Source organism: Pomacea canaliculata, linkage group LG13, assembly GCF_003073045.1.
Source record: "Pomacea canaliculata isolate SZHN2017 linkage group LG13, ASM307304v1, whole genome shotgun sequence".
Taxonomy (NCBI): domain Eukaryota; kingdom Metazoa; phylum Mollusca; class Gastropoda; order Architaenioglossa; family Ampullariidae; genus Pomacea; species Pomacea canaliculata.
The window spans coordinates 19,704,873-19,728,011 of NC_037602.1; the positions used below are offsets into that span (position 1 = coordinate 19,704,873).

General features: G+C 39.1%; 2 protein-coding genes across 7 annotated transcripts in view; one reads left to right on the forward strand and one right to left on the reverse strand.

Annotated features, from left to right (window-relative positions):
- LOC112554217 (ras GTPase-activating-like protein IQGAP1) overlaps positions 1 to 13,520 on the reverse strand; it is a 64,581-nt gene extending 51,061 nt beyond the window's left edge. For 3 of the 4 annotated variants that reach the window (XM_025221884.1, XM_025221886.1, XM_025221885.1), the window contains exons 1-2: positions 13,141 to 13,520; positions 10,739 to 10,835 (exon numbers count right to left, since the gene is read on the reverse strand). In XM_025221884.1, the coding sequence (XP_025077669.1) occupies positions 10,739 to 10,835; positions 13,141 to 13,177 (134 nt within the window). In that variant the 5' untranslated portion in view covers positions 13,178 to 13,520. The remainder of the gene's footprint in view (positions 1 to 10,738; positions 10,836 to 13,140) is intronic. The other variant, XM_025221887.1, reaches the window with a different exon arrangement.
- On the forward strand, positions 12,128 to 22,387 carry LOC112554221 (protein FAM81A-like). Of its 3 annotated transcripts, none has more exons than XM_025221894.1 (7): positions 12,128 to 12,149; positions 16,163 to 16,433; positions 17,105 to 17,284; positions 17,826 to 18,074; positions 18,731 to 18,973; positions 19,312 to 19,422; positions 19,710 to 22,387. In XM_025221894.1, exons 2-7 carry the CDS (start codon positions 16,230 to 16,232, stop codon positions 19,923 to 19,925), a joined length of 1,203 nt encoding a protein of 400 aa, XP_025077679.1. In that variant the 5' UTR covers positions 12,128 to 12,149; positions 16,163 to 16,229; the 3' UTR covers positions 19,926 to 22,387. The 3 variants fall into 3 exon arrangements, with proteins under 3 accessions (XP_025077679.1, XP_025077678.1, XP_025077676.1); XM_025221893.1 differs by lacking the exon at positions 12,128 to 12,149 and adding an exon at positions 13,383 to 13,519; XM_025221891.1 differs by lacking the exon at positions 12,128 to 12,149 and adding an exon at positions 13,566 to 13,680.
- The last annotated feature ends 752 nt before the right edge of the window (positions 22,388 to 23,139 follow it).

A 23,139-nucleotide genomic window follows, 5' to 3' on the forward strand; every position in this document is an offset into this window, starting at 1 on the left:
CTGACTACATCCAGTTGTTTCCAAAAATCAAATAAATAAACCAAAACAAAATGTTGTTTCAAAATGCCAGGTACCGAGTTCTCATATCTGCTGGCACACGATTTCCAATGTGTACCTTCGCATGCTTTAGGGGTGGGATGGCGAATGAGGGGAAACAAAATCGGGATGGGGTTACCGAGGTGTTAAAGCAGTTGTAAAATCGCCCTCATGCGAAATACCACAAATAACTGTCTTACTTCGCACAAGATGGACACACCACCACGAGACCGAGCAGGTGGTGGTTGTGCGTTGAGATGAGCGTTGTGAACGGATGCCAATGATTGTGCTAGTTCAGCTGTTTTCAACGGAGAGGAACTAAGGAAATGTTCTTCTCTAAGCAGTGAAGCATAGGAAACGTGTCTGATTTCACAAGAATTACTGTCTGATCGAACTGCTGCATTGAATTCGTTATGATTAAACGTTATAAGGAGGACTTGTGAGCACTGGTCAGACATCTTTGTGGACTGAGTGAGCACGGGTCCTAGTGCATGTTTATAGCTTCTTTCTCGGGTCGGGGGAAGAGTGGTAATCCAGCGAGACATGTGAAGGAAGGAGGATAACTTGCTCACAGAAGTTGAGGAGATACACGACTCCTAACACGTCCAGCCTCTTTGGCGAGAGGGCTGAATCAGCAAGCAGATTGCGATGAAGGAAGAAGGTCTGGCTGGGGAAATATTTTCGTCGCCATCAGTCAAGTTTGTAGAAAAAGAGACTTGTGGTCTACCGAAACTTTGCATCGAATACAAAGGGCGTTAGTTGTGCGGTTGGCCGTAACAATACCTCCCACTTTCCCTTCTTGCAAAGCTAGGCAAAAACGAACCGCTGTGCCTAAGGTCACAGGTAGATGAAGCAACGTAGTACCAGCAGCGACATCTGCTGACGCGCACCGATGTGACAAAGCGACAGTTGCAATGTGACTTATGGCCGTCTGGCCCACGATCCACTGCTGAGCCGAGAACTGGTTCGACTGGCGAGGACCGAGTGTGGAACCCACGTGGTTTTTAAAGAGTGCAGCATGTCGGTAGCCTTGCTCGGGAAGGTTAAGGGATGGAGAGAAGTCGTCCGACGGGATGAATGGAGAATAAGGCATGTGGCAGATTTACCGTCGGTGCAAACTTTCGACAAAGCAGAAACAGTATAAAATCCGAGTTTGTTTGATTTGTCGGGTGTAACTTTCTCTTCCTATGCGTGGACTGCTCCCCACAAAAGGGAAAAGCCATGTTTGAATTCTTTATAGGGAAACTTGTGCGTAGAGAGAAGTTGAAAACAGCATTTTATTCGGTGTGAGATCCTGGTGATTATTAGCGACGGTCTTTTAACACCATGTGCTGACTATTAAGGTCTCTCTCAAACACACACCATGGCATGCGCTCTCATTCACGAACGGACGGGCGGACAGACGCACGTACCCTTTCCTGTATCCGGGAGCACAACTCGGGATCTAGCTCTTGCTTATAAAATAGTAAATGTTTAGCAGACTGCATGAGACTTGGCACTCAGGACCCCTGTGCACTCGGATCCAGTTGTTTGGGTTATACTTTTAATTTACCCAGTCTGCAGCTGTCATGTCTAACCCATGTCTTTTCAGTCAAAGCTCTTATTAACCGCAGACTGCTTATGAGACCTGTATGATAAAGCTGGTGACAGCTGATGTCTGTGGACGTTGGGTGTTAGAGAACTGGGATGGGGGACGCTGTTGCGAGGGCAGAAGGGTTTAAACGACAGATTGTAGTGCAAGGGTAGAGGAGAGGAGGAGGGGGAGGTCTCCGAGTGCAGCTTAAACGGCCACTAAAGGCGGCGTCGTCAGTTAAGCCATGAATAATGCAGGCGAACGCCTACAGACACAGCTGAGCCGAGCTCAGCACTTCCTTTACTCACCTCGCACAAAATAACAAGTGAAGCATGTGTCGCACACTTGTCAGCGACGTTGTCAAAAGAACTACATGACTCTTTAACAACCTTTAACCTTTTCCTGACCATCTTTTCTTACGTCTACGATCATCGATGACATTAATTGCTTCATCCACCTCGGTGAGACGTCACGGGTAGACGGTAGGTGCCGGTGCAGGAATACGACTGTTACTTGTTAGACCTGTTGGCTGACTTGCAACAATTCGATGATCGGTTACGGGTAGTGACATACAGTGTGTCTGTGTGTGTGACATATAGACACGTAAATCTTTTGTGAAAACCCGCGATGAAACATGCGTCACCGATGATGAGAACAATCCCTACAATGGCCAACTAACTTCCTAGTGCACAGCAGTGAAAGTGTTAAACTGGCTGTTAACGTCTTAACGGCTTGTACACAGGCATCTTGAACACTGACGTCTCGTGCATAAGCATATCGTACATCAGAGAGTGGAATGGGTTGTACACAACGTGCCTACTTCCTGTCCTACTTGAAAACCGCGCTGGCGCTAGAGTAGAATGCTACATGGTGATAACAACCCGGCAACAACTTGGCAGCCTGTCCATACAACCGCCTGCATCAAATGAATGGGTACAAAAGGCCAGCTTTATCCTCCAGAATCTGAGTGACACGAAAGGGTGAGGTGGCGAGGATACTGTATAGTTAGAAACTGAACACAGGCCACACCCTCGTTTCCTGTTGGCGGCAATGTGCATGATAAAAAGCAACAAATGTAACATCCTGCTGGCATGTTCAGACTGTACATACAATAAAAAGGCTTCGAACTTGACTTTGTATTAAATAAAAATCCTTTAAAAACAATTCTATTAAGACCCAGTCTTTTACACCAAAGTAACTTCTGGTTTAATCTCTGTGCAACACGCATCTTCAGGAAGTTTGGAGAAAAAAAAAGCGGAGGTCGCGCAGTGAGAACTACGCATCATTTGTGACTCAAGTTTTCCCACCAACCACCCGCCGAGCTCCAACCACACACGCCAACATCTCTTCTGATAAACCAGATTTCCGTGTTGTGGTTATTCTTCTCTTCTAACCCTAACCCTGACGTTATTGGATGTGATGATTGGTCAGTATTTAGCTCAGTTAAGTCTTTAGAATATGCGAAAATGTGACACTACAAAATAAAAACTGAGACTTAGCAGTGCACAGATGCCAGTGACAAGCACAACAGCCCAACGGTACGCCGCCATGACAACTGTTGTGCAATAGTGCATGTGCAGTAAAGTATTAAGAAAGTAATAAAGCAGTGTAGGGGTCTGCGACACGAATCGCGCAACTTAAAATAGTTGCGAGGGGCCACCAAAGAGCATACAGCAGCCTGCGCTAATACGACAAAGGAACACTAACCATGGAATTTCACACATACACGCATCTCTCTCTCTCCACACACACACACGTATATTCAGCATCAGGACTTGGCAGGAAGCAGTCTGGAGAACTACTGTCTCGCAGGTCGCAAGGCCCGAGGTCTACATGCTCACGGTCCTAACGACACACGTCTGTCGCTCGCCACTTGCCACGTCTTGGCGCATGCATTCTCCACGTGTGCGGCCTGCTTCCGGTGGCTACGTCTCTGCTTCCGTTCCTGTGCCAGGAACTTAGAAGCGAAATTTATGGGCGCGAGGACGTGACAAACTAGATAGTTACAGCATGACAAGCTACGGCGTGACAAACTAGATAGTTACAGCATGACAAATTAGGATGCCACAAGCTAGGTAGTATAGCAAGCTAGGCTGCAAGGATGTCACTGAGCTGAAGTAATCGTAGCAGATTCTTGCCTCCGATTCCGTTTTGGCCGAGAAAATCGCAATGCTTAGCATGCCGAAAACTGACATCTGTTAATGGTTGGTTAGGAATAAGTATGATTGTGTGAAATTATAAAGGAAAAACACCCTCCCCACCACCCACAAGGAGCAGGAGAGAGAGATGGGGGGATATTTAAAATATAGGAAAGAGCGATTAATCTTCAACACCACCAGATAATATAAAATCAGTCGACTAAGCGTGATGTTCGTCTCACTGAACCAGCTGACCAGCTACAAAACCCCTAAGCTGCCTCGTCTCACGTCCTTCATAATTCCTTCCTCGAACGGATACAAGTCGCGTGCAGCTCCAGATATGTACATGACGACCACAGCGCCACGTGGTCCGGACACGTCGCCCTGTGATGGCAGAGTCCCTTGACGCGCAGTATGAAGCTCGACACAGAAAGTAGTGACAGAAATCTGAGACGGACGCCGTAACCTACATCATCCTGCTCTGTCAGAGCCACGAACTTATGGCGACAGATATCTAGCCTTCCCATCCTGCCCAACTTGCTGATATCTCTCCAGCCTTTTCTTTCGCCATCTTTCGCACTTTCACCCTGCAAATGAAAGCCAATCCAAGCAACAATAATTTTAAAAAAATAGCTTAAACAAAGATGTCTCGCTGAAATAGGTCAGTGTGAATTCACGAGGAACCCATTATACTCCTCAAACAACCATTTAAGGGCATTCGCGCTGATGAATTTTTCCGACCCTTCGTGTCTGATAAATGACGGCTTTCTTAAGGACACGCAGCATGTGTGCGACAGGTATAGAAGTAAAAGAAAAAAAAAAAAAAAACGCAGCTGGGCGAAAAACTCCTGGGGGTAAGTCGACGCAAGGTGATGGCGACCAGCTCAAGATAAATGTCCGCGAGAACACAGTGGGGAAAAGTGCGGAAAAACCATGACGGTTGTGGTGAGTGCAGAGACGTGGTGATGCATCGTGCTGTGCGTCAGGGCTGTGACAAGTGTGCGGCATGTAACAAATTACTGGGGGCCTATGTCAGGCTCTTTCCCCGTTTAGTCAGAAGAGATACTGCTGCTACCTTTAGGTCACAAAACACCTTACTTTCTATTCGTATTTCTTTTATTTTCATTTTTCTTTTTGTGGGTTTTGTGGAATGGCGATGATGATGAACCACGATCACACAATTCCAATCTCTAAGTTTTTAATGACTTTTACTAAAATGTACATTCTCACAATCAGATTTGATTTAATTACTTGCTATTATCAGCATAAATGGGACAGAGGAGGTTGTAGTCTAAACTTAATGTATTAAGTGATAAGTATAGTTGCAGAAGTAGTAGAGCGTTTGCCTCAAAAGCTGATTTTTTAAAAAAGTTGACATGGTGGAGAATATAAGCACTCGGCACACAAACCGCGCTAAGGTACTCTATGTGTGTGTTGGGGGGGGGGGGAGATTGGTATTTTACGCCGAGCCAGCAACTAAGACTACATCATGCCAAGACAGCCAGCCCTGTAAATAGACACCACGTGCAGAGAAAGAACAGAAAGTCTTCATGGTGTGCCCGAGACGAGAGCTGAACCTTTTGTATGGGTGACAGGCGCTAAACTTTGAACCACCGGACCGCCCTGCTTAACTGTAGCTACCTTCTTAATTTTCAATCTATTTCTGGGGGTCGAACGATTCTACTGTCGTCAACGGGCAGCTAATAAAGAACAAGACATTTTCTATTTCTATTTTACCCCACTCCCCTCCCTTCTACCCGTCCGGGTGAAGTGCGTCATCAAAATGACCATTTCTGTGTATAACAGAGAGGTACCGTAAAAGAACGCGGATTTTGGAACTTAGGTGGTTGTAAGTTCTGTTCTGGAGGATCTTCCCATCTAACCTCACCAAAATCTCCAGCGATTGGGGTCATATGGCAAGGCCGGTGGCTACAAGGAACGGCAAACACTTTGCCCAGGGATCTTCACCATAACTACACATACCGTGTAGCCACGACAGATATACGATGTGTTGTAATAGGAGATAACAACAGCAAGGGAAAAAAAGGACCGGAGAAAAAAAGAGGTTTAACGATTTATAGTCCGCCGTTATTCTACCACTGTCGTCTCTCAATGAGACCGGCAATGGGGGAAAGACTGCAAGCGTAAGAGTATCACATGACAATGTGATCGACGAAATATTGAGACACTGGTGAAGTCACCATGTTCTGAGAACTGTTTTTCATGAGTTGGCACACTGTTCGCTATTCCATGGAGTCACACGCAGTGGCGTGATGCTCCCTGTGACTATACTGCTGGCTTTCATTAGGACAAAAGGCTTTTCTATACACATCAGTACATAGCATAGACTTCCTCCTGCTATGCTGTTCAATGACGATTACCACCTCATGCTGATGTCAACAGGTATCTTGTGTAACTCATCACTCCTAAACATAAAAGTTTCCTTCTAAGCGCCGATTCGTCTACATCCCCTCCCCACTACATGTACATAGACAGCTTTCGACTTTTATTTAAACGAACATGATATATTTTATGTTCCTGAAAAGTGATCCTTGAATTTGGTGTAATATACTTGTGTATAATACACTCTTGTCTTCGGCCGAGTCCAGAAGCCACAGTTTTGATTGGCTTCTTATTCTGTGAACATTTGGATTAGACCGGATAGTCAAATGTTGTGTGTTTGTGTGCGCGTGTGAGCGCGTTTGAGCAGAATTAATTATTATTGGTGGGAATGATACACATGAATATGTTCATCTTATTCTGTCTTGTGCCTTTTGCTTTTTATGTTTTTATTTCGATCGCTTATGATGAAACTGAATTTTCCCCTACTCTGAAAATGTATTTGATCCATGAAATAAACAGTTCAGTTCTCTGTGTGTTTGTGTGTCCGTCCCTGCAACAGTGATACACTGTGAATAGAGAGCGTACGGCAGACCTTCTATAGCCCAACTGCTCTTCTCACTGCAGGTTCGATCGACGAGAACATCGCATCGCTGAGCTTAAAGAATCCAGTCCAAAACAGAAAAGGAAATTTCCTGCGACCCGAGCGACATGCCGGCCTATTTATCTCAAACGTGGCCATCTTGACCCAGAGCGGCCAGTCGAATTTCAAACGGGCAAGTTCCGAAAGCCACCTGGGAAGCCCAGCTGAACCTGCTGTTCAAGCAGGAGCACCAAGGTCTTGTGGGGAGAGAGGTAGAGGGAGGTAGACTACCAGCTCTAACCCGTCACTAGGACACGAGATTCAACGAAGCATGACCAAAAACGCCTGTAACTTTCAATCCAACCGTGTGACACCAAAAGCGCCTCTCAGTTCATAATTAGAGCATGCGAGACTCAGGTCAGCCATACACCATTTAGGCCAAGTCACACGAACTTCAAATGTGAATCTAATAAACCGCGATGTTGAGCATATGAGGAGCGAACCTGAGCTTTCTTTCCCTCTGTACCATCAGTCGAGAGAAATTCGGCAGTTACTTTCTCCAGCTCCACCATTGGAATCATCTGCCCCTACCCCTCCGAACCTCGACTACATTCAAAGCTTTCAAAGTCTGGCCTTAAAACCCACTTCTTTCAGAACTACATTTGACAATCCAGCGAACTCTTCACCCACTCCTCAATTTTCCTTCTTCGCCCACGCACTTAATCATGTTTGCCGCTTTGTCGTCTTTGCAATGTTTTTCAACAGAAACAGGATCTACAAATTCAGTTATTATGACAAGCTCCATATGTGCCTGGAGATGACTATGTACATTTTGACTAGCTCACCCACGCAGGTCTCGCCTCGTAGTGGATTTTCGCTGCTTTCTCTTTCATTTTCCTGTACCCGCACCTCCAGTTAATTTAAATAACTGTAAAAATTTATTAAATAATTATAAAAAGCCTTCCATCAAGAGTGTTTGTATAAGGGGGCGGGGGTGAAGAGAGGGTCGATGCTGTCAAGGATTTCATTTCACTCCGCAACCAGCCGTTAAAGTACCGACTGAAAGTCATAGCTGCAGTTTTATGTTGTCAACTTTTTAAGTGTTTATCAACACGATGAGGCCTTGACCGCTAAGTCGTGTTTACCAACGATCCAGGCTACATTAGCCAACCTGTTGTGGTAGTTCTAAAATAATCTCGTCAGCAGCATGGGTGGGACCTTCAGGGTCGGCTTACTCATACTGACCAGCTTTTGTGTGTGGACGCACCTTCTCGCGGCTGTCAGTTCTCTTTCTAGACGGAAGTCAGTCGTTTCTCTGACACAAACACAATAGTTACACATGTGTGCCTGTGTGTCAATAAGAACTGTATGAGTATGACTGGAGAAAGTGTTACATAAACGCGCAATAGAGCGTTGAGATCGTTTCAAAATACACTCAACTGGAAAAAAACCACCTGACCGCAAAACGTGCTTAGCTTTTGACCACCAAAATTATATGTACTAACTTTTTTTTTTCAACTTTCGTAGATACGAGGCCGGAAAAACGGGAATTTATGAATGCATTTTCCAAGGAGTGCCTCACGTCTTTATTAACAGCACACACAAGTGGAGTTTTATAAATGCGCGAATACCGAGGTTATAGAAAACCGGGCCAGAAAAATGACGAAAACAGTAAAAACATTAATAGGATATAGCAATTCAAGTGTGACGAAGTTTCCAGGTCAGCACATACACGTTTTCTTTTTGTCTGCTGCTGCACCTGCCGCCCAATCACTCGCTCGATCTCAGTCGATACTGTGATTACAAGGCTACCTCTGTCTGCACAGTGTGTCGCCCTCAAGTGAGTGGTACTCAGCAAGTCGTCCTCAGAATAGTTAACACTTGCTTCCTGTGTCAGGGCGACAGAACGGTCTTCCAAGAAGTCGACGTCGTAACGTCAGAGCTTCCGTTTTTGTTGTCGGTTTTTGTTTGTTTGTTTGTTTTTTTTTTGTTTTTTTACCCGACAACGTGTTACACGTAATACACACAGAAATTGCGCTGAAAGAATGTCAAAAAAAAAAAAAAAATGTACACGTTTTCTGCGAAATGTTTATAGATTACTGCTGTGCTCGCAAAATGTCGCCAGACGAAAGATTTTGTGATGCTGTGTTGCAATACGCCGTCGACTGACAAACTCTTGCAGATGGTTCTTAGCCGAGACGTATGGCATCCATTCGACCAAACTGAAGCACAAACCTGACCTACACGTACCCAGAAACACCCTTCTGAAGTTCGACTACTTGTAATCATCAGCCACGCATTTGTTCTCGCCTTTAATGTATAACACGGTTTACCCGTAGGCGTCCTTTAAGTTCAGTCCATCAATCAATGGCGTACTTTGACTGGACTAGCATATATGTTGCTGTCACCTGCAAAACAAGGTGGAAACTGCTCGAGGAACTGGAGGGGCTGGGGGCAATCAGGCAAACCGCAATCTATTTTTCGGCCACAGGTGCCTTCATGATACAATGATCCTCTGTAATTCAGTGCCAACATGCATCCATCCACCCACTTGTCATCTGTGGGACAAGATCCCACCTTCTCTCATATGCAGATGTATTTTCGTCTATCCTGACCTACCTCCGTACACACACACCTACCTAAAAATTAACCAAGTAGACTGGAGGTCGGGAGTGCGGTCGCTTATGAACAGAAACTTTCCACTTGTCCGTTCTACATATACAACCGCTACTGAAATAACCACTTAAGTCGCTTTTCAATAAAATTGAGCAGATAGCATCTACTTAGCCACATGACATAATAGAAAAACCGTGTGCACATGATAATAATTCTTTTCACTGTGGTTGTAAAGGAACTACTACACTGAATTGCTGGTTACCACATCTTACATCAGGTATACTCCTCTACAGATGGCTTTTACACATTATTTTTAGAGGGGTGGGGGTCCCTGAGGTGGTTAATTAAGACCCAGGTGTATTCTTTGTTTGCATAGGCAGCTTCCCATCCCAACCCTAGCACCCACAGTCATGTGTCGGCACCCAGTCCTCATGGTGTGGAAGTGCTATCTGATTGGCCGCTGACAACTGTGACTCACACACCCTGACAACAATAGCAGCCGGTGTCTTGTCAACAAGTCTGTCCATCCGCGTCTAGTCCCTGTCCCCTTATGACTCATTCACATGTTCTCCTTCATGCAAAGCTGTATGTACATGGTCTATGAAAGAAATGTTCTCTTTGTCCTAGGTCAGGGAAAGGTGGGTTTTGATCTTTGGTAATGTTTCACCAAGTAGGCCAATTGTGCCAGCTTCTCTGCTGAGCAAAAATTATGGCACCAACCGTTTATGTGCAAGTGAATGAGCACACACAAAGTAGTAATGCTCTTTGGACATTAAGTGTTACCTATTTGCCAATATTGTTGTATATCCACAAGTAAATGTCTCAAATTGGACAACTTTCCTCTCTGCTGATTCTACTTCAAATGCAAAGTTCCTTACCAGATAATAGATGATCACCTTAAACTTTCAGTTTTTCAACTGATCACGCATGCACGCACGTGCGTGCGCACACCCAATGTCATAAAAGTCACCCAGCTTGCTTTTTGCTTTTTCTTTGGGTGAGTGCTTAAAATATCACAGCTTTGAAAATCTCTAATCTAAGCTGAGTGAAAATAGAGCCTAGGCTGTCTGTAGCTAGTGAGCTGAAATAAATGACTGCAATTAACTACCTTGTCTTGTCAAGTTTTATTAGCATTTGAATGGTCTGGTCTACCCAAATCCCCAGTCTCTAACTCAAGTCCATCGTCTGAACTGCAAACATATTAAAACAAGAGTCGAGTATACTTCAGGATATGATATACTCAGGGTTAAGTAACCCAATCTATGGGCAAGAGAGAAAAAGAAAACGTCATGAGAGCTACAAACCATGCCGCAGTACAGTTCAGCCTCCTGTGGTCACTTGCTCAGCCAGAAATCCATATGCCATCACAATTAAATATTAACTTCAATTCTTTTACTATTTGAGGGACTGAAGCTGGATGATTATAGGGATCTAGGAAACAAATTTACTCACATTTTGGCCTCCTCAAGATGACAGAGGTATTCATATGCAATATTCCTTTTCCTCTGCTCATCCATTTGATCTGCGGAGAGCCTTTCATCGTCCAAGGCTAAAACAATACAGCAGTTGAAATATAAGTACAATGTTATGCAATAACTTAATGAAACTTAAAAAATACCTGTTCTAAGATTCATATAAAACAACTAATTCAAGAAACATATTTAAGACCTTACAAGGGTATTGTATTTAAGCATACACTTTGCTGTTGAAACAACTTTGCTATTCTTTAATACATTCATGCACATGCATACATGCACCACACATGGATTCTCTCTCAGTGATGGTGTACATCTTAGTATGAATAAGAAAAAATGTTGGAAAAAAATATATGCATATGTACTGTAGCACAAACAAAACACACAATTATGATAATATTATCAGTGAGCATATATAGGACAGTAAAACCGGAAAAAGACTTTCTTTAAAATGAACAAAGTTTCCGTTTACTAATATTCTGGTTGCACCACACAAAAGAGCTTTTGTTAACTGACTCAGCATCTAGCTATTTGTCTCTAGTATTTGAGTGTCACATGTGAACAATTGGCCAATGTTGAGTCTTTTCAACATTTGCATTCAACACAACCCTAAAACATGGTCAAGCTGTTTTGCAGAAAACATTGAAAATATGTGCATACAAGTATGATTTCATTGGTCAACAAATTTGTATTCCTTGAACTTAATCTTAGTGTTGACTTAGTGTTGATAGTAAAGAAAGAAAGCTTTTGTGCATCATTTCCATTTCCACTTTTTTGTTTTCATTATTTTTACTAGTAAATGAAAACTTTGCCATTCAAGAGAACTATGCATTTCTAACTAGTGACTGGGTTCCTGTTTCAAAACATAAAATCATTTAAATTTTATATCCACAATGTAAATCATTTTGTCAATATGCAAAATGATCCACAAATTGCTGTGATGATATGTGCACCAGACTATAATGTTATTGATATCCTGCTGAAAAAAATGACCCAAACTGCAGTCCACAGCTGCCATAAACACTACAGTCTATAACATAGTATTTTGTAGGCACCAACATCACCACATACATCCATGTGTTGTGATCGTAATGCTTCCTACATAAGGCAAACATGTAATAACATACACAAATGATCATAAACAAACTGTAGATAGGCATGAAATATAGCTGTTTTACACACTCATACAACCATACACAAAGTGAGGTTGGAAGAAGAAACTAGTGGATCAGGCCTGTGAACAGGCTTTATAGAGAAGTAGTCAGCTGATTCTTTCAGATCTGGTCTTTTTTTTTTTTTAGGCCACCAGTCATCCTCAGGTCTCCAACCAATTGACATACTGGCTATCACCCCTCCATGGAAAGTTTCCATCTATTCAAATTCACAAGGTAACCCAACTTTGTTTCTGCTTTAGTTAATAAGCTAACATTAACAGTAGCAGATTTATTCTTGTTGGTTGCCACAGATGTATGCTGGCTTTCAGCATTATGCTCTCATATTTGTCTCCTGTTTTAGATGTGGAAACTGATAAGAGCTCCCTGACTTGTCTGGTATGTATTATCATAGACAACTTCCCTTTCTGATCAACTAAACGATATGTATATGTAAAAGAATACAATGTCAAAATGTTTCTGTGGTCTGTAATATCCTCTCTGTAAACACATGACTGGCAGTACACTTTTATAGCAAAAAAAACAACCCTTCAGTTAAATCTTCCCTTTGTGACATTATGTGGTAGTCTTCAATAATGGCTATAGGATCCATAACTGTTGTTATGTATGTGAACTCACAATACAATAAAACACCTATCACCAAACGCTGTGCAGATCTAAAATTAGCTGCATAAACATGGTAAAGACTGAAAACGGGTCCCTCTTTCCTGCCTAACCAGCTATGTATCACCCTTTGAATGTCACAAAGTACCTCTGCTGACAATTTAAGTATCATCCATTATCGTCTCATTGTGATTGCAGTTTACAGAAATTTGCGTGTGTACCATATGCCACACACGCATGTTTCATCAAAGAGCCTTTATTTTTTTCAAGGAGTTCTTCACTATCACTTGCTATTATTTCAACAGCTGTTGAATTATAAAATGACCTCCATGTGACTGTTTATATTTTTTCAGCAGAGTAGCAAACCTTAATTTTCTTAACAAGTTTATTCCGCCATCTGAACGTCTTCAAGTTGGAAAGGTATAATTTGTGAGGTTACACAAGATACTGTTCAAAATATGGACAATCAGTGATATGGAAGGTGTTTGAAAGCTGTTGAAAAAATATATGGTTACACTAAAGAAATAATGCCTTTTGCACTTTTAAAGTAAACGATACTGTCGTTAACACATAAAACTCCGCGCGCAATGCAAAATAAACTTACTGCGATAGTGCGGTTTATAGCCTGTTGAATCCTCCATGTTCAGCTGGTCACCGTGAACTAATCCCTTTTATGCCACAGAAGAATTAATTCACACTTATAATCCAAGTGCACCGTGCCCTAGGGCACAACAAAGCGGAAAACGACGAAGATGACTAGACGGCAACAGCAACGCGTACAATCACTTCTGTCACTGTAGCAGACGATCAACACAAGCAATAGTCTGTCGCATTCCACTCACAACGAAAAATACTTATTACGAGGTAGCAAACGATAATGAACAACAAAATCGAAACGGACACTGCTGGTTATGTCACAGCCATATCACAGTCACAGATGTTCGCACTACTAACTTCTCCTCAAAGCTGGAGCGAAAGCAGTGGTAAGTTTGAACGATTCGCGGGCACTGTGGGTAGACCTCTCGCAACCTTCCACTCTCGGAGTTTCTCGCGAGAACAGACGAGACTAGAGATTGTTTACATATGGCGTCATAGATTGGTAGCAACACGTTCAACAAGTTGTTGTCCATCAACTTTAACTAAGGTGTGGCATACATTTTAAAGCAGTAGAACTCAGTAGTTAAATTAACGTGTATAAACATAAATTTTAAGTTCTTTAAAAGTTGAAATCTTTCATTATGCACGATTTAAGTTGTATATTACTCATGTTTTTTTTAAACGTACGTATGCTAGCACGCATAAACAGAGTTGATCATCGGTGTTTAAGCATTGTTATAGTTCTTACAGACATGAAGTTCAATATCTTGTGAGGACTCGTTGCTATCGATTAGACAGCAAGTGTGCAATTTAAAAAAAAGGTACATTGATTGTACTGGGCATACTATTGTAGCAAAAGCGCATATATCGTTTTTGGTTGTATAGAGAAAGATATGGACGCAATGTAGATTCTCCCTCTTGAACTATTCTGAAATGTCAAATAGATTTAGAAATTTGTATCCTGATCTAAAGATACTGAGAAAAGAAGCTTATAAATAGTGTTGCACATTATAGGGACTGAGTAAACCTGTTTGGTGTAACTATAGTTAAAAAAAAGTATCATTTTATAACAATATGTTAGTAGAATCCTAATAATTTTACAGATTTTATTCACAACTATGATTGCATACTTTTTTCATGCTATTTTGATGTCTAACTGGCAGTCTAAATCTTACATGAACAATACTAATTATAAGGACAGATTTATGGGAATCTTATACATTTTTAGTTGTGCAGGACTTTAATTTATATAGGCATCTTACTAAGACTTATGATGTTGTTTTTAATTTCTGTGTGTGGTGGTGGTGAATTCTCATCAAATGTTTGCAACATCTGTGAAATTGCTTGCCCTTTCTAAAGTAATAAGAAGCTATAGCTGTATACCATTTAATTGTTATGTGATGTTACCTCCTATAGAAATTATCATCACTTTGCACTCTGAGATTCTTCTCCTTTCTATGCTATGTAGTGTTTAAGCAATTTCACAATCTTGAATTTTGAACTTATAAAATATAATTTGAGTAGGTATGAAAAAAACCCAAATCTGTTCATAATGTTAAAAAAATGTTAAGCAAGAAACAACTTTGAAAATAAACTATTGCAAACTAAAATAAACTATTCTCAAAATAATCATTTATGGAATTTACCTATGCTATGCACAGTGTTCAAGGATAACCTATTTTCTTATACCTTTACATACCTTTCCAACATTTTTTGTCCTGTGCATTATGTCTACATTTACAGCTGTTTGAAATATTCCAGATTAATTAAAACATTATTTCTGCATTTTAAACACTTAATTGCTCTTTCGATTCATAAATAAGTATTTGCAACATGCAAGACGGTTTGGTATATGTCACAAGGGTAGAAATGATTTATGGCATTTATGCTGGGGGTTGATTGTCAGCAGCCAAGACTCTCTCAGGTGGAGAATTCATTGGTATCTAAATAGCTGCTTGACTTCCCAGCTTCACTGCAAATGACATTTGTTATGCAGGTCTCAGAAGCTGTAAAGGAGTGCTTAGCAACAGTTGCCAATAACTGTGTAAATAATTGAAGGCTTTGAGGCTATTTGTATAAGCTTGCATGTTCTAGAGAGAAATTCCCAGGAGCTGATAGCAACAGTTGCCAGAAACTGTGAATAATTAATAATTAGTTATTCTGAAACTCTCTTGTTCTGCCCTCTACTTGTCTGTTTGAGAGAAGATGACTGCTAGAAGGTAGTGTTATTTTTCTGTGCTTTTGCTAGGTTACTTAGTTCACTTCTAAGTCTAAAACAGCTGATATTTTGTGATTTCATTGTTCAACATGAGGGTGTTTTTTCATACGGTAAAATTGTATTTGTTGACCTAGAATACGAGTAAGTATGCTGATCTAAAAAAAAAAGAAAAAAAAGATTCCTTGAGATAGACATATTTGGGAAGATTTTAATGCAAATCACAACATTATGTAATTGTATCAATTATTTTATGCAATGTGGGATGATTAGTAGAAAGAAAAATTAGTATTCGTATCTATAAATCTGCTGCCTTAAATTGAAGTGCACCAGTTGAGTAAGTGATAAGTGAAGAGTGATGTTGAGAGAGAGAGAAAGTGTGTATGGGTGTGCTTGCACATGCTCTTGTACTTGCATTACATGGTGATGGTTGAGTTCAAAGAGTTATGGTGATGATAATATGTTTTTTCATAAAACACTTCCTTTTGCTTAAGTATTCTGTATTCGACCAGAATGACAGGTCCTAAGGATCTATCTTAACACAGTAGCATTAGCAGGTAGGCTAGTTAAACAGCAGTTTACATTTAGTGGAAACCAGTAGAGAGGTTAGTTAGTGTTTTAGGAACGTAGTGCTGCAAATGGAAAACTTAGTTATCTATAGGCAATTTGAAATTTTGTCCAACTATCTTTAGTTGATAATTTACTTAATCTTTCCAGAGACCTCAAAACATGACTTTTTTCTAAAATATGTTATCATCATTAAGTGAATACAATGACTTTATAATATATAGTTTTTCATCTGTCATTTTTGAAGGAGCAAATCATTGAAGCATCACACATCTCAGAATATCTCTTAAAGATTCCACACCTGGCCGTGAACAATGAGTATGGTTCGACGAACACAAGGTCAAGGGTACACACTGCGGGCCCCTTATGATACCACCCATGACTATAACGCTATTTCTGTTGGAAGCCCCAGACAACTGCCACCATTATCACAGCGGCAGGAAATGGTGCAGGAATTGGTGCCAGTGGTGCAGTCGGATATTCCACATCGAATCGATAATTTGGAAGAACGACTTTCAGTATGTATCTGATATATTCAGACCCTAAAGCCACATATTTGGTCTGATTAATATGATTTGGACATTTGCTATCTCTTTTACAAAAGAATTTAAGTGAATGAAAAAGCAGCACATGTGCACACAAAAACACTAACAGTTGCATGCTTGTGCACACATACACATACTCATCTAGACACACGCTCAAATATGTTCACAGTATGTACTCACATGCATGCATGTATGCACTCGCATACTCTTTTTTTCTCCTACTTTCATTTTGTTTCTCTTTTCTCATTTTATCTCTCCTTCTGTATTCTATAGTTGTTGACTTGGTACATTTGTGTAAAAGTAAATATGATATAGCTTTGAGCATAGAGGGTCGGGGAAGGTAAGGCAGCGAAGGAGAGGAGATGGACACCATCCTCAAATAAGAGTGCACTGTTAAGAAGCCTAGAATAAATTGATAAATAAATCAAGCAATAAAAAAATTTGTCATGCATGAATGAGCATGTCCTTAATGACATTTAGGTGTTGTTATTGGTTGATATCTAAGATGTATTAATATCTTAGTTTAGCTAACCATTTCTTGTCCTGATTATATTTCACTGTTTCTGTAATTATAAAAGGCTTTTGCTGGTTTTCTGTGATTGCTTCCATAACTCCAGTTAACATCAGGGGCAATTGCTTATCAGTTGCAGGAACGCAACACTCAGTCATTGATCGATAAAGCATTTAAGATCAAGGAAGACGTCGTTGAAAGTTTGAACTTTACACATGGAACATGGAGTGAAGAAAAGCAGGCTCGAGCTCTTCTCCAGGAGCATATCCGTACCATAACAAATGTTGTCAACCAGTTAAACAGCAACATCATAGTAAGTCTTCATGAAAACTAAGGAAAATAAAAAAATAAATAAAACAATTTAAAAAAAAAAAATGGTAAGTTAGATTTGTATTAGAAATCAGGACTTTTTCTTCTCAAGTCTGACCAACCTTCACAGTTATGGATAGTTATGATTTAAAAATTCTTTAATTTTAAATAGAAAAAAGTCCATAGTTACAAAACAGCATCTACATAAATTATAATAAGGCTTGATTGGTTATTGAAGGATGTGCTGACTTCTTATAACCTGTTGAAATGGCCTTTTCAGGAAGCAAGCTTCAGATAGGAGCTTGAACACAATCAGGTGTGCACTTCTTGCACATAACCAGCGCAGTCAGACCTGCCAAGCAATTTAAAGTAATTAGTGAACTGCATAACATTGGTACTTGATACTCTAGTGAATACTTTTGGCATTAAATAGGTGTATCTGTTTTTAATCTGTTTTGTTAGAGCTCATAATATTTGCTTATTAACTCATTTGTACATGGTTATATTATATGGTCACATGGTTGTGTTTTCATCTCTTTTAAAAGGCAATTGAGGAGTCTATCAAGTCTCGGGATAATGCCCATGTTAGTACTAACTCTGCAGTAAAAAACCTGGAAGTGCATCATGTGGCAACACTCACAGACCTTCGTGGACGTATTGTTCGATGTGATGCTGCTATTGCTAAAATTGGTACAGACATGCGTTTATGTTTTGACTCAATTCGACAATTAAATCAACAGCAGCAAGAGGTATCCAATCGCATCATGGATCGTATACATGGCTTGGAACAACAAGTAAAGCTTTTTTTCTGTGTGTCTATGAATTAGTAATTTTTGCATCTCAGTTATTTTTCTTCTTCAGTGAACATTTATATTCATTTATTAAAACAACAATTTGACTCAACACTATATGCAAATTCTTCACTTCATTTCTAAACAATTGTAAGACCATATAAAAGAAAGTTATTGCTGCAATAAAAAGGTGAATTTTGGCTATAATAGATTAAACAGTTATTGTTTTATTTGGCTACTGCACTTACTTTAATTTGTTGAAAGTGTGTCAGATTTTATAATGAATATTATTTGTAGAAGAGAAAAAAGCTTCACGTTCTTTAACACTGTGATTAAAAAAAAAAACCAGCTTGCCATCCAACAAATATTTGAATATGATTTCAATTCTTCTGCAGTTAGTGACTAATATTTCATACTTTCAAAACATTTTACTCAGTCTTCAAAGTTTTTAAGGAAAAATAATTATGGCGAATTATTTTTGCAGAGATAATAAGTTATAATTACATTGATAATAGTAGTTATAAGTTTAAGAGGTCAGAATAACTTTAAATGTTAATTTTCTTTTTCATAAATCTTACAAAGTTGTTATGAAAGCATAATGTTTTGCAATATGTACTTAGCTTTTATTTTTTAAGATATATTAATATTCATCTGTGCAGTTGATAGCAATCAACAATCAAGTGGAGCGTGCGTCAGGTGAAAGCCGCATGAAACTTCAGCATCTAGAGGGTGACACAAACACACAAATGAGCATGATTGATGCTAAGACTCGACAGCTAGTGGACGAAATGAAGGCAACAATGACTTCGGTGCAGGGTTCAATAGATGCTGAGCGTGAACGTATGGAGCAGCGCCTTTTGGCTGCCATAGAAAAAAGTTCTGCTAGCAAAGATTTACTTATTGTGAGTTTTGCTAGCATTGTGTAATCTAACCAAATATGAACTTATTATCCCTCTCTGAGCTTGCAGTGATATATTTCAAACTATGTGCATTAATTGTAGCTATAAATATCTAGGACACTTTTTGGCCTATTCAGAATGCCTTTTCCTTCATAAAATGCTAAAGCTGTATAACAATATAAATGACATGAGTAATGCAGTGTAGTTATTAGTTCTTTGACACTGACTGGTGCATTGTGAAGAGAAAAGTTTTTTGACTTTGGTATCATATTTAAACATTTTTGTGTTTATATTTTGCTTTATAAGAGACTGAATATCTTGTATATATCTTGGTCCTTTAGGAAAGACTGGAAAAAAGATTGGAGGAGACGCAGTACAATCTTGAGGCTCGAACCATTAGACTGGAAGAGATAATGGCAGACAATCAAAACCACCTCACCAATGTGCAGCACGTAAGCCATTCTTAGTTTATTCTGTTTGCTGCAAGTGGAAAAATTGAGTTTACTATGTAGCAGATAATATAAGGAATGTCACTGTGGCATAAATTCACACACACACACACCCTGTCTTACTCACTTGTTTACAGTCTATGTAAACAATTACCAATATATTTTTGTAAACTTTCTATATTGTTAATTCATTACCTTTCATGCCAGTTAGATGAATATAGATTTTCTGTTATAATGGAAGTGCATTGCAACAACTAAATATAAGAAGAAATCTTTAATTTTTAACACAGCACATTGAATCCAAGCTGTTAGCAGCAATGGATACCAACATCCGAAAGAATGCAGATGAACTTGTCCGACTGAAGAGGGAGTGTCGTGAGGGATTTGCCACAGTGCATGAAAGCATTAGTAATGTGAAGACTGTCATGGAGGGAAAACGCAAATTGTTGGAAGACCAGCTGCGGAAAGAAATTGGGCAAATTCGGAAAATGATTGTTCTGGTCTGAGTCATCCACTGCCTAAACCTTATTTGCCACTTCTGCTGCCAAAAACAAGATTGCAACATGCTGTTCATGTGGCTTAATCTTTCACTTTACAAATTTCAGTATACAAATATTCCACAAGTACTCGATCAGTTCAAGAAAAGAGATTACGCGAGTAATTTCAATGTCATCTATTTTTTAAGCCAGTTTAAATGATTTACTTAATAGCCTTCAATAATGTTTGTACCTAATGCTCATAATATGTAAAGTAGAATTAGAATAGAGATGTCAGTACTTAAAATGACATCTCAGCATTCAACATTCTGGCATTAAAGCCATCTTGAAAATAAAACAGTTTATCAACTAGTTTGTATTTCTTTGAACTGGTTTTCTTAACTTTTGGGGGAGAATATACTTTTCCACGTATATATAAATGAATAAAAAAAATGAAAGTCTATATTTTTCCTTGCCATAGTAACGGTAGCAGATAAGACTACCATGTTATGTTTCCCTCCAACATATGCATTATATCCATATATTTATTTGTAAATGTTGCCCTGTTATTTAAAAGGTCAAATATCTTAAAAGGCTAAAATCTGCAAAAAGGGCTTCTGTAAAGAAGAAACAAATCTATGGAAGCCTTGTGTATATAAGTTTGTAGAGCATATCTACAGACAAATGTTCTCATGTTTCTTCCATAGTTGTAAATTTGCATTTACATCTTAAAAATGTATTAGCAGGCTATATTTATTATATGGGCTATATTTATTCTTTGATGAAAAATGTCTCACTCCAGTAATACTTTCCTGGCATTAAGTAACATTCTGATGTTCTCAGGAACTGTAAAATTATAGTGTCTGTAGAGAATGTCAAAGCAGGCTGTATTTTTTTACACATTTTTAAAGTGATATTTTACATCTGTGATCAAAGTCTTCATTTCTTTTTAATGAACCTGTCTTTACTCCCAGTTATATCCAGAAATTATCATAATCAATCAATCCACCATCCATCAATCATCCAGCATCGTCATTAAATTCATCACCTTTTTTAATAAACTACTCTGTCCACTATTAATAAACTAGTCTGATGATGACATCTATGAGAATTTCAAGATATAGTTGGGTGGACAGACAGGTTTATTATTATTGTCATTATGTGATCATGTTGTCATAACCAAATTCACAGATCAAGCTATTTGTAGTGAATTTGATTTCTACCTGCTAAACACATTCTATTGACAGTATGATAATTTTATTCCTTTAATGGCATAATAAATGTTGAATTGGGCGGTCTCCTTGAACACAGTAGCATCCTTAAAAACCTTCAAGAGGCAAAGCTTTCCTACTGTGTACAAAAAAATCGCCTAATCTTCCAAATTACATACATAAAAAGTAAATGTTGCAATATGCCTTCAGTTTCTTGATGAAGATGTTTCTGCTACGTGTACTGAAATCTTAAGTTTTGAAATTACACAATTTAGCATCAAAGAAGTGTGGAATTGATCAGATTTACATTGTTTATTATTCTAAGCACAATGATTTATTACAGAGAAGAGGTATACCAGATATTTTGCTGTTATCATTGTTGCCTTTTAAATCAGTGTTTTCATTAACTATGGAGGTTTTGTTGTTATGATCATCTGCCTCACTAAGTATAGGCAGAAATAAATGCAATGGTTCAAGAGCTTACAAATGAGCATATATAGGAGTGAAGACCTTGCACAAACACCACTAAAGCATAAGCATGATATATAGATGACATTACAGATCTTTTTACTATGCACCGTGTTATTTGACCTCTTAGGTACATTTGTGTCTATGTCTCTTGAAATCAATTTTGTAAATGTATATGTAGACATGCACAAATTTTACATGCATTTTGTACTACTATGTATACAATTATTATTGATGAATTATTAGAGACTTATTTAATTCAATATATGTGTACATTATGAATATTATTCAGGAAATAAATATAATTTTCTAGTAGTACTGTATTTAAACTGTCTGCAGTCTTAAAGTGAACGGTCAGATTTTAACACAACTTGCATTGTAGACCTACAGTGTAGATATATTTAAATTCCCTGATCTCTAAATGTCATAACTTATTATGTCTTTTGATGTATAATGATTAGATCATTATCATATATTCTCTTAAATAAACCAAACACCGCCATATTAAATCAAGAATGAAGAAACACGAATTACCTATGCATTAAAGACAAATGCAAAGAATTCAGATATTTGTAAACTTTAACAAAATGCGAACATATTTTCTCTCATAAGTACATATTCACTGTGGACTTTGCATGATTCTATAAATAGTCACAAAGTGTAAGTCATCTTTGGAGTTATTGTTTTCAAATGTTCTTTCTTCGCCTTTGTATATGTGTAGTACTTACAGGGAGTTGCAAGCGATATTAATGTTGATAAAGGAATTTTTTAAATGTATATTTCATTCTAATTTTAACAATAAAAACATCATATGGCCAAATGTACTTGCCTTTGTCTTTTCTGGTTGTTTATGTGTGGAAAGTAATAGTGCTGTGGATAACAGCATTGCATATGGCATTCATGCATGCAAATACATTCTTAACAAGTCATATGAATCATGTAATTTTATGCATTGTAAAAGATGAGGCATCTCCCTAGGGCTCCACACTTTTGATTAAAACCATGGCGATCATTGCGTCAAGGGCCCCCAACATGCCTTATACCTTGGGCCATGCGGGGGCTAAAAACAGGCCTGGTTACAAGTATAGGGGTTCCTGGTGTGGCAACCATGTTTTGATCATACCATTCCTTCTCAATCTGCTTTAATCATTTCTCAATAAAATTTTTGCTTAATGTTGGGAAATATTTTAATAAAAAAAATTAAGGAACTTTGCAGTTTCTTAATAAAAGACATTCACATCTGCCTGCCCTTGAGAACAGCCCTGCTTGAAAAAGTCAAGCAGTGTAACCTGGTCATGTGGCCTTGCATGACACTCTGTTTAAGACCTTTCCAGGTACCTAGCTTTGAGGGATATGTTAATGCCACTGTGCACAGCCAGAGGAAGAATTGGAGAAAAATATGGAGTGGACTGGTCATCCTGCACAAGTCCTGCTCATTATTGGCAAAGGCATGCTTTGTTAACCGCTGTGTCTATCCATATGGTCTACCACAAATGACGTACTGACTGAAGGGATTATATACCCAACTATAAATGGTGCTGCTGTGACATCTCATGTTCACTGTA